At 36.3% G+C, this 12,500-nt stretch overlaps 2 protein-coding genes across 3 annotated transcripts in view; one reads left to right on the top strand and one right to left on the bottom strand.

The window, feature by feature from the left end:
- Taf5 (TATA-box binding protein associated factor 5) overlaps positions 1–12,500 on the bottom strand; it is a 570,605-nt gene that overhangs the window by 258,355 nt on the left and 299,750 nt on the right. The gene's annotated exons all lie outside the window — the stretch shown is intronic.
- The window catches only part of LOC137634174 (sulfotransferase 1E1-like), a 14,388-nt gene continuing 4,986 nt past the window's right edge, over positions 3,099–12,500 (top strand). Inside the window, exons 1-3 of one of the 2 annotated variants that reach the window (XM_068366439.1) lie at positions 3,099–3,233; positions 7,934–8,126; positions 8,723–8,860. In XM_068366439.1, the coding sequence (XP_068222540.1) occupies positions 7,960–8,126; positions 8,723–8,860 (305 nt within the window). In that variant the 5' untranslated portion in view covers positions 3,099–3,233; positions 7,934–7,959. Of the gene's footprint in view, positions 3,234–3,471; positions 3,492–7,933; positions 8,127–8,722; positions 8,861–12,500 lie in introns of those variants that run through there. The other variant, XM_068366440.1, reaches the window with a different exon arrangement.

Here is a 12,500-nt window from a genome sequence, read left to right as displayed (position 1 = left end):
TGTTGCATTGACTTTTTGTATATAAAGGCGAGTGTCTGTAATAAAGTTACTCAGTTGCTTTCATCCTGCCTTTGAGTCACAACCTTCTCTCGGCTCGTCACACCATCAACAATCTGCAGCTTGGTGATGAAAATCGACCAAACCCCAGACACGAGTAAAACAACCCCGTCTCGGTCCCCAGTCCCTAGTGGCAGTGGAACAACTGCCCAAAATAGCACACAGATCCCTCCCACTACAGGGGCCGCCAAAAACCTCTGGACTATAAACAGGCAACTTTTAAAAACTGAGCCTTGCAATATACAAAGTCAGGGCCCTGTCTAGGGAAGAAATTTCTGTGTTACTAGAAGAACTGATATAAGTAAATTGGGATACAATAGGATTGAGTGAAATTAAGAGAAATGGAGTATACTTTTATATCGAGCTAAAAGATTGCCATATATTTTGCTTCAGAGAACATGGAATGAACAAAGAAAATAGAGTGAACTTTCTTATTAATTAAAATCTTGCGGTTAAAATTTAAGAATTTTGCAGTATTAGTGATAGAATTGCAGGATTGATTATTAAAGTAAATAAGAAGTATAAACTGAGGCTCATTCGAAATTATGCACCTAACAACATCCCGTGTAGAGGAAGAAATAAAAATTAACTTTTTATGAAGATCTGGAGATATCTCTAAAAAAAACATAGAATCCAATTTACATTTGTTTGGGGTGATTTCAATACTAAAGTAGATCAAAAGAGAAAAGGAGAATCAGCAGTAGGTAAATTTGAAGTAGGCACAAGAAAAAAATAGATATTTTATTCTCAGTAAAAAAATAATTTACTTAAAGATGTAACAATATTAAACAGGTCAAAGTTAAGCAACCATAGAATGGTGAGAAGTAAATTTTGTCTAGATCTAAGGAAAGAAACTGAAAAACTAATTTAAAGGCAGAATATAAACACTCCTGTATTAAGAGAAAAAACTGATGAGTTTGGTTTCACAATACAAAGTAGGTACTCCCAGCTACATGAAATGAAACCAAGTAAAGGAGAAATGGACATTAATTTAACAAAATTTGTATTGGAATCAACACAAGAGATAGGTGGAAAAAATTCCTAAACAAGATCAAGAAAACTAACAGAAAAGACCTAAAACCTAATAAAGAGAAGATTGAAAATGAGGGTAAAATCCAAGAGAGATGAAATAAAATTAGCAGAACTATCCAGACCAATAAACAAACTTAAAACCCAAAACATTCACAAACATAGTCAGACCAAAATTTTAAAAAACACTAATGAAAGGAAGAATTATCAAATTGATGAAAAGAAGACTTGGAATAATGTCCCAACATGTATTAACTTTAAAGGATGAAAATGTAAATATTATCAACATTAACTTTAAAGGATGAAAATGTAAATATTATCAACAAGAGATGAAGTGATAAAAATAACAGAGGATTTCTATACAATGCTACAGTAGTGATATAAGAAATAAATTGGCCAATAGAAGTAATATAACATCTAAGTCTTTACTAAAAGTAACAGTAGGAAAAGCAAAGAAAGCATTAAAAGACATGAAAAGAGGCAAAGCCGTAGGAGAAGATGACCTAGCACTTGATTTAATAATAGATGGAGGAGATTTCATAGTAGTAAAACTCGCTGAACCTTACACTAAATGTCTACAAGAATGTTCTATACTTATAGCTTGGGGAAAAAACTTTATTATTATATTAATTCACAAAAAGGGAGAAAAAGGACCTGAAAAATAACCACACAATAAGTTTTCTCTCAGTTACATATAAAATATTTACAAAGATCATATTAGGCCGAATAGAAAGACAGCTAGACTTTAATCAACCATGAGAAGCTTTAGAAGCGGATATTAAAAAACTGACTATATCCATGTAATTAATCAGCTAATGGAAAAATCAAGAGTATGACATACCACTACATATGCCATTTATAAACTATGAGAAAAGCTTTTGATTCTGTCAAAAGTTCAGCGGTAATGAAAGCCCTACAAAGACAAAGAATAGATAAATTTTATTTTAGAACATTTGAAAATATCTATACACTAAGTACAGCAATCTCAACTACATAAAGAGAGTTAGAAAATTCCAATAGAGAGGGGAATTATACAGGGAGATCCCATCTCTCCTAAATTATTCACCTTGTCTAGACTGGGAAAATATAGGAGTTAACATTAATGGGGAATACCTTAACAACTTAAGATTTGCAGATGACATAGTTCTATTTAGTGAGCCATGGGAGGAATTACAAAAAAAAACACAAAAGATTTGAACTGAGGAAGTAGAAATGTAGTACTGAAAAAGAATGAGTAAAACTAAGATAATTTTCAATTTAAATGCAGAGAGACAACAAATAAGGGCTATAGACGAAACTGTAGATTTCTAAAAAATATACTTAATTTGAACAGACAGTAAGCGTTTCCTCAGAAGATGAGACCGAAATTAAAAGAAAGATAAGCATGGGATGGAGGGCTTTTGGTAAACAAAATGAGAGTATGAAACGTAAAGTGTCTCTTCGTCTAAAATGAAGAGTATTTAATCACATGGTCCTAGTATTAGATTATGCATAAAAAAACTTAGAGCCTTACTAAAGCCTTCAAGAACATATGCTAGTTACAACTCAAAGAGCTATGGAAAGAATAATGATGGGAATAACACCAAGAGCCAGAAAAAGAGCAACATGGATACGAGAGCAAACTCAAGTAGAGGATATTCTAACACATAAGATAAAGAAATAGACATGGGCATGACATATAATGGGAATTACAGATAATAAATACACAAGAATAACAGTGTGGGTCCTTAGAGATTGCAATCGAAGCAAGGGAAGGAAGAGAAGACAATGGATTGACGAGCTAAGAAAATTTGCGGGTATAAAACGGCATAGAAGGGCCATAAACAGACCCGACAAGAAGGATGTGACTGGGGCATTTGTCCTGCAATGGACTAGCAACGGCTGATGATGATGATGATGATATATGTGTGTGTGTGTGTGTGCATGTAATGAGAGAGAGAGAGAGAGAGAGAGAGAGAGAGAGAGAGAGAGAGAGAGAGAGAGAGAGAGAGAGAGGGGGGTATTAAGTCTAGAACTGGTTTCACCGTTGTCAAGGCCGCTGTGAATACCCATATTACCTCCGAAAGAGTCAACAGTGCTACTTGACCACTGTACAGCTTACGCTTCATTAAAGGTCTCCAGTGTGAATAAGATATCTTCATTTTGCTGTAAGTTATAAGATATTTGCTTGACTTTCTCGCCTATCTTTATTTATAACTAACTGAGCGGATATCAACAGTGGAAAAGATAATAGACAACCAACTATTGTAACTGGGAGCTGTTTGCGTAAGAGTTGCCACAACGTTCTTCGTTAGTACTTCAAGATAATTAATTTCAGTGATAATAATGAACACTGACTCTGATAACCATTCGATGTTGATCTTGCTGTGGTTCGATCATTACAACCATGTGGACTTAGATTGCAAGTAAAACTTGTCAAGTTATAGTCTGTTATTGTTGTTAGACAAATAGATTGAAATGTGGATAATAAGGGAGTGGCCTATAAGAACGGGTTCACTTGTTTTACAGGAATAGTCGTGTAACCAAGTGGGATTTTATCTATTATGATATTGTGGGTTGAGGAAATATCTGCAGAATAGTGATAACGAAAACACTAATACTCGAATCTATACATTTTAAAACTGTGAAAAGAAATTTAAAGTATCATATCGAATATAAAACTTAGATTACATATTTAAGTATTCCATTTCATATTCAATTTCAAATGATGTTTGAGTGAACATATTTATTATTTTTAAGAGCATCAGTGTTGGTTGTTAATAATCACAAATTTGTGCCATATTGAATAATCCATGTTATTCTTGTATGATAATATTTCATTATGAAATTTGACTTAAGAATTAAAATGTGTTGTGAAGTTTATGAAAGAAGCTTCGTGAGAAGAAATTCTGATTTACGAAATTATTCACATTTTTAATAAGGTTAATTTGTCATTTCGTCATCAGTAATACTTTCCCTTCCATGAAATTCATCCTTGCCCTTTCAGTTAATAAAACTCCTTTTGAATAAAAGAAAAAAAAAACTTGTTTTAATGCATGATTTTCTGTACATTGTCAATAAATGTTGAAAGTCGTATTAACGATTTGGAATTTTCTTTGAATCATTCTGGTGATGAGAAGAACTTTATTCGTATGAAGTAATGCCGAAACGCTATTACCGATAATTAAGAAAGTAGTTTTGCTAGAAACAACCATTCACAGTAATCAGTGGGGATCATATTGCAACATTCAAAGGGACCTAGGATTCGCTCATCATACTGTAAATCACTCTTTGAATTTCGCTGATGGAGCTACCGGAGTTCATACATTGAAATAAACACAAGATACGAAAAAAGCGCATGCTCTGATGCAGAAGGGAATTATTGAACTCTTACTTAAACGAATTTTTGTGGAAAGAAAGAAACCACAATGACAATTGAGGGTGCTTATCTTTTCTTGCTCTATTTAGAAATACCCGATATTCTAACGATTTTTTTTTTCAGTTTTCATTGTTAAATCATTGCTTGTTTTTTGTTTCTAAACACATAATTAGATACTAATCTTTAACAAGTTGGTTTCTGTTAAGAATGTTAAATTAGTGTTTCTTTTGGTTAGTAAAACGGTTTCCTATTTGAGAAAATAGTCGATCGTTGAACTTTCGTTTGTTTTAATTCTTGTCTTGTAGTCGCAAAATTCAACATTTTAATTTAGTACAAAATATAGAGCCTCCAAACATGGACCGTTCTCTATATGAACAAATCATTAAGCCATTGGTGGTTGAAGACCCGTTTCCTGCAATAAACTAGATGAAGGAGAAGAATCAGCTGACCAAAGAATTAAAATGTCCTCTATGTAAAAGTTTAATGAAGTGGACGAAACGGTCTTCAATTCAAGATAAATACGCCTGGAAGTGCCTAGTCAAAAACTGCGCAAATACAAGTACTACGAATCAATTCGTAAAGATTTTTTTTTTTTATCGATCAAAGCTTTCATTGCAAAGGTGGATAGAAGGCATATTCTACTGGTGTCAGGAATTGAGTGTATTGCAAACCACAGTTTTTTAGTTTTTCAAAAAAATCATTTATATGTTCAGTTATTTTTGACAGGTTTGCTAGAAATATTTTGAAAAACCCTACTATACTTGGTGGGCCAGAAATAACAGTGCAAATTGATGAGTCTTGCTTCAGCCACAAACCAAAACACCACAGGGGACATGCTCCTCAGAATCCAATTTGGGTATTTGGGATAGTTGACCCATCTTCGTCACCAGCTTCGGGTTATATGGAGATAGTCTATTCGCGTAATGCCAAAACGCTATTACCGATAATTAAGAAAGTAGTTTTGCCAGGAACAACCATTGACAGTGATCAGTGGGGAGCATATTGCAACATTCAAAGGGACCTAAGATTCGCTCATCATACTGTAAATCACTCGTTAAATTTCGTTAATAGAGCTACCGGAGTTCATACTCAGTCAATCGAGAGTTATTGGAATACTTACTTACTTACTTACTTACTTTTACGGGTTTATTTCTCGCCCTCCATCAGACACTAAAGGTCTGTTCAGGCGGGCCTTGGTGTGTGAAAAAATAATTTCTTTCCAGTTAATATTTTGCTCTGTATCGTTATCAGTTATTTCGCTAGCATTTGTATTCAGGCTTAATAGTTTTCAGGTCACTATTATAACAATTTCTAAAAAGATAAGTCTTCAGGTTTTTCTTGAAAGCTGCCACATTATTGCTATTCTTGACATCGAGTGGAAGGTCGTTAAAGAGTCTCGGTGCAGCATAACTGAACGTTCTTCCTCCTATTGCATAATTCACACTAATTTCGAATAGTCTATGTGGGTCATCAGCATGTCTAACTCTTACAGCGGCGCTGGTAGCTTCAGGGTAGGGGACCAAGCAATCACGAAGATATTTAGGCTTATCACTTGTAAGTGCTTTGTGAGTCAACAAGCAAATTTTAAATTCAATTCTAGCCTTAACAGGTAACCAATGTAGATCAATCAATGCAGGAGTTATTCTCTCCCTTAGTTTAATGCCTTTTATCAGTCTAGCCACCCGGTTTTGCACATTTTGAAACTTTCTTAGTAGTGTATTGAGCAATTTGTAGTACAGAGAATTGCAATAATCAAGCCTTGATATTACATGACTCATCACTAAAATTTTTGTACTGCCCTCTGTTAAATATTTTCTAATAAATGCTATGTTTCTCAGGTGATAGTTACACACTTTCACTGTGTTCACAATTTGGTCCCTCATTGACAAATTACAATCTATCAGTACACCCAAATTTTTCACAACAGGCACAATCCCAACATCAGCATCAACAATGTTTATACTTTGAATTAACTGGTAATTCTTCAAAGCCACCTTTGTGCCAAAAAAAAACATACATTCTGTTTTATCATAATTTAATTTGAGCTTTTTCCTCAGCATCCATGTTTTTATTTCAGTCATTATCTCATCAATTTTCTTCTCTGTATCTTGTGTTGTTGAAATTGAGAGGTAAAACTGAATATCATCTGCATATAGTTTAAAGCCCACTTTTTGTTTTTTCAAGATGTGTGATAGCTCGATAGTATATATGTTAAACAAGATAGGGCCCAGAACACTACCCTGTGGTATACCCTTCATAAGAATTCTCTCATTGGATCGGTTTCCAGAAACTTCTACAATAGTCTTCCTGTTCACTAAGTAACTTCGCAAAAATTTCAGTGCTTCCTCAGTCACTCCAATAGACTTTAAGTCGTCAAGTAAGTACTCGTGCACAACAGTGTCAAAAGCAGCACTAAGATCTAACATAATCAAAATTCCACACTTTCCCTCATCAAGAAGACCTATCATATTCATTATTGAGCATAAGGTAGTTTCTGTAGAGTGATTAGCTCTGTAGGCCGATTGATTTTCCGGGAATACCTCTAACTCATCAATATGCGCCCATAATTGCTCACTTATGACTTTTTCAATAAGCTTTGACATGTAGGATAAATTTGAAATGGGCCTATATATATGAATTTAGCTCGTTTACATCACCTTTTCCTTTGTAAATTGGTTTGATCAACGCAGTTTTTTCACAGCTAGGAAAACAGGATTGTGATATACTTAGGTTAATTATGTTCAGGTAAATATTATATAAAAAATACAAAACACAAAATACGAATAAAACGCAAGCTCGGATGCAGGAGGGAATTGTTGAACTCTTATTTAAACGAATTTTTGAGGAAAGAAAGAAACCATAATGTCAAAATTTTACAGGTTTTGTGAAACAGTCGCAAACCAATATTGTTTTGATTAAATTCTCCATTTATATTTCTATGTGTACTCATGAAATATGTATTCATTAAGTATAATTTTTAACTATATAATGATGTATCCATTTTAAAGATATTTATATTTTATTTGGTTCAACAATAAAATTCTAAAACAACACTTGTCATTATCTTAACGTTATCCACAGAATTTTTGGAGTGCCCATCTTCACTTGGTCAAAATTGGGAGTGCTTATATTTACTTGGTTAAATCCGGGGGTGCCCATCTTCACTTGCGCGAGTTGGGAGTGCTTATCTTTACTTGATCCCTTTATTCGATATTCACTTATTGTTTACCGGGATTTACCCTTTGTTCCGAATATTTTTGCGAAGAACGATTTCAGTTGTTGCGATCTAAGTAAATCTAAGTTGTCTCGCCATCTCTGAACAACATGTATTGAAATGTTATGCAATGCAATTAGTTTTCTTTCCATTTGCAAAAAAAAAAAAAAATGTTTTCCAGAGTTATTAATGTCCAAACACCTTACCTATCTTTACATTTAAGATATGCCTTAATTCAACTGTTTCATTCCTATCTGCTCTCAACTGGGACACAGACTATCGTCAAAAGAACTCCATCGAAATGGCGTCCAGTTTTCCTTTCGAACTGAAGCGATTAGAGAAAGCGTTGGAGGAGCCCCTGCAGAAGAGGTTCCTGGGCTACACACAAGGCCTTGTCCAAGTACAACCCAGCGGTTTCGTCATGCCCTCTCAGTACGCAAAGTTTGCTGACAAATACTACAACTTTAGGTAAATATAATTTCAATTATTCAGTGCATTTACTGCTGTGAAGTTGAAGATACTGGCATTTGGATCGAATGCTTTACTTACTTCCATTTAGTTTTCTTTTTTACCAACGTTCTCACTACATTAAGGGGTCGGTTGCCCGATGCGTCCTCTCCCATGCCTTCTGTGAAAGGCATCCTCTTCCAACAAACCTCTAATCTCCATATCATCCTTCACCTTATCTCACCATCCAATTCTCTGCATCTCTCGATTTTCAACCCCTAACAGGTTTCTCCCAAACCATCCTCACTCCCCCCCCTCCCCCACCCATCTTCAAAGAGTGCCCACACTATCTCAGTCGTGACACTCATATCACCTCTGTAATCTTTACTACACCTGCTACTCTTCTTATTTCACCATTTTTTATCTTTCAAGCAGCGATTCCTGTAATCCACCTCTGCATTCTTATCTCTGTTCTCTCAAGCTCTGCTTCCACTTTTCGTATTAGAGCTCATGTTTCCGATTCATACATTAACACTGGTCTTATGTTATTTAATTTCTAAGGACTTTACATTAAATTATCTATTCATTCATCCTATTTTTTTTCGTTATCATTTCAGCTTTAAACCAGACGATGTTGTTATAATGACCCATCCCAAGTGTGGGACAACCTGGCTTCAAGAGATCATTTGGACGATGAGGAACAACGTCAACATCGACACAGATTTGGCTCTGGATGTCCGATCTCCATTTATAGAGTAAGTTTCTCTCTCTTTCTCTGCTACAAAGCTCATGAGGAAGTATATAAGTAATTTTTGGAACTTATTTTGTGAACTATTTGAAAACACAACTGTTCTATTAACAAAGAAAGGTTCATAAACTTGGAACTCATACTTAGCCAATTATCACCTTAAAGGTGAGAGTCACCTTCAAAGTGGGATCACACATTCCCGTATATTGCTCCCAACAGCTCCCGCGTGAAGGTTTATTGGTTGTTGGCAATCTAACCCTTAAACATTAGGGTTTTTTTTAAGTAAAACAAATGTAAAATTGTGTACAATTGGAGCAGTTGGTAAGTATGACAAGTGACACCATATGGGTCTGGGTGTTTCTCATTGCTCGAGCCTGCACATGACCATAGATGGGAAATCTCCTGATCTTCTTGTCAATGACAGAAGGATGTCTGTAAGACATAAATTTCCTGAACAACTATAAAATTCAAGTTCGAGTGGGTGCATTTGGCAACAGTGCCAAACAACACCATAGCAGGAAAAATCGGCATCATTGGATGAGTTGGCATTTATAATGCTGGAGGATCGTCTTTTTTGCTAGTTTTTGCTAATTTTGCCAGCTTTCACCAAAACAAGGATGATGAAGAAGGGTTCTTTGAAGAGGGTCAAGGCCAGGAGGTCTTTCCTTGCCTCCTTGATGCCTGGCACCTCTTCACCTGCCACCTCTTTGCTTGCCTCCTATTTGTCTGCCATCTCTCCACTGCTCTGTTTACAACTTCTGGGCCTGCTGCCTTTTTGTCTGCTACTTCTGTTACTGCTGCTACATCTGCCACTTCTGTGCCTCTTGCTTTGTCTGCCAAATCTGTGCCTACTGCTTTTCTGTCACTTCTCTTCCTCCTGGTCGGTGTGCTACTTATGTGGCTGGTGCTTTGTCTACTATTTCTGTGCCATCTTTGTCTGCCACTTTTGTGTAGCCCACCTTCCCCAGCTTGGTTGTCTCTACATCATCCTTGACTGATATGGAGTCTGACTCCAAGAACAAGCTTTATGATACTCGAGAGGGACTGTGAGCTTATTGAGGACGACAGCAACAACAACTCCATTACCAAAGGTTATCTTCCTACAGCAGTTGGCAGTAATGACTAATCGTGGAAGAGGCACCAGAAAACAAAGAACATCATCCTGCTGGAGGGAACAGAGAGGAAGCATGGAGTTGGAGACGCTCTACATTTTCAACAAGGACGAAAGCTGTCACAACCAAAAGGAGTGTATTGAAATGTACGGGCAGAGAAGGGCAGCCTCTAAGCCCCCACCCCGCTATCTGGAAATGAACTGAAGACAAGGGTTGCTTCTCTCCGCTCCAGATTAGGTAGGCTCCCAAAGGAGAAATGCAGTGAAGGTGCACGGAGGATGACGGAGAGGGAAAGGTAGTTCCTCTCAAGTCTTCGGTTTCCTGAAGCCACACATAGTGCATCAAAGAAAGCCTTGGACACTTGGTATGCCTATGGTATGTATGCTTATTTTTGTTTGCCAACCTTCTCACTATAGAATTTAATAAATAGTGAATTTAATAGTTTGGTATTTATCTGAATTATTTTGCTTATATTTTCTTCAAATTATATTGTTAACTTAGAATATATAATGAAATAAACACCGTATTTTACAAATGAAAACATAATATACACGCAACTAATACATTCATCTCACCACAGTCCGCTGCTGCTGCTATCCACAAATGAACCCCGCCACCACAGTGCCTTCAGTCCCTGACACTGACATGGATGAACTCTTCGTCGGTAGGCAGGAGGATGGCCTCCAACCTGCAATATTTGCAAAGGACAAGAAAAGGAAGCCTGGTGGTGCTCTTCCAGTTGCAGATCCTGTGGCACAACAGAAGGCCTTGAAAGAATCGAGAAGAGGATATATTAGTTACATTTTATGAGAAAAACTGATACTGTTTTAAAAATTATAATTATCATATGGTATAGTTATGGTAAAGTATTCTTCATTAGATAATACAAAAGATAGAACAAGGTATAAAAATATGTAATTGTTAAAGTTACTAATACTCAAATATTGGAATGTTTTTTCATGTCTTGTACAATGTATCATGTTCTCTTATTGTTCACAAACGAGCTGATGGAAACAGCTCATCATTTGTGCATTGAATGTGGAGGGCTATCTTGGTGGTGACTCAGAGTTTGGCCTGGCAAAGAACTGCATGGAGCTCTCTAACTCTTACAAGTTATCCTTGAAGTGGGGACTCTTGGCAGCCACCATCAGGTTCCTGGTTAGGAACTTTTGTTCCACTCTGGTCAGAGTTCAAGCATGTCACCATGCCAAGCAGCAGCACCCCCGCCATTCCAATGATAGTGCCACCAATCCAAGGACAGCCAATGTACCAAGCCCCTCCAGGTAGCCAGGACAAAACTTTTATGGTCATCATACCTGGTGTTGGGCAGCCTTGCAAGCATTGCTGAGGTCTCTGCCTGTACCAATACTCACTTCAAGCCATCTGGTGTTTCTACGCCAGGGCCTTCAATATTACAGGTGGACCTGTCGTAGTATGTGACATTCAGGTTGTGCATGGAAGTGTTGGGGGGGGGGGGGGAGAGCCGTGCTTTTCCCTTTTCACACATTCCAGCGACCCCTGGACTGAACGTGGAATGGGCTTATGGGAGAAGAGACAATAGTCTGCTTTTTTCTTGAAATTGCTTGTTATTTTATTTATTGTTTGTAAACTTTGTTCATAATGTATTGGTCTTCTGTAAAGGTATTGGTCCTCTGTTTTACTAGGTGTAGGCTTCCTGTTTCGTAAGCTGTTGGTTGCTGTCTCTTATCTTTATACTGTACAGCTTTTTGTATATTGTATATTTTTTTGTCTTTATCTGTGATCACAATATTGTATAATAAATGTATTGTTTTCATAACATATTTGTTTCTGTCTCCATTATCTTTTTGCTATTTTTGTATTTTTGACTATTGTGCAATATAAGTATTTTTTCATAATGTTGCCTTTTGTCTCCATTATTTTTGCTAAAGTATTTATTATCATTTAAGGTGTTAAAGTACATACGTAACGAATGTATCAAGAAAAACACACGTGAATATTAAAAATATCTATAAAAAAAAAAAAAAAAAAAAAGTCGATATTAAAATTTTCATTGTAAAGTGTCAATACATAAACAAAAAGAATTAATCAAATATATTACAGAAAATTGCTAATATAAAAATGGACAATGAATGAGGCAATGACATTTAAAACTCCATGAAAAAATACCCTATAATTCAAAAAATTACCGTCAGCATGTAGAACAATAGTGAAATTATGAATCCAAAATACCATTTTCCTACTAAGGCAGAGATCATTGTGGGAAGAAGAAGTATTTCTTAAAATGCTTGCGTTGGGCCTTGGCATGCAGTGTTGCGGGGAGTTCTTGGCATGCGCATTCCTACAGCTGGGGCCCTCCTCCAAATGTAGCATGTAAGACTTCGTGGGTAAATGGGTCTTCCTGGTTGACCTCTGTACATGCTGGACTGGATACATGCAGGATGATGTGTAGAATATATGAGAATAACACAACACCTTCTACACAGCCATGTTGCACAGAATTCCAAATGCATTTTCTACCGACTGCCAGACCCTACTGAGTTGGTAATTGTGCAT

The sequence above is a fragment of the Palaemon carinicauda genome, chromosome 44 (assembly GCF_036898095.1).
Source record: "Palaemon carinicauda isolate YSFRI2023 chromosome 44, ASM3689809v2, whole genome shotgun sequence".
Taxonomy (NCBI): Eukaryota; Metazoa; Arthropoda; class Malacostraca; order Decapoda; family Palaemonidae; genus Palaemon; species Palaemon carinicauda.
This window is presented reverse-complemented; position numbering and strand designations above follow the sequence as displayed.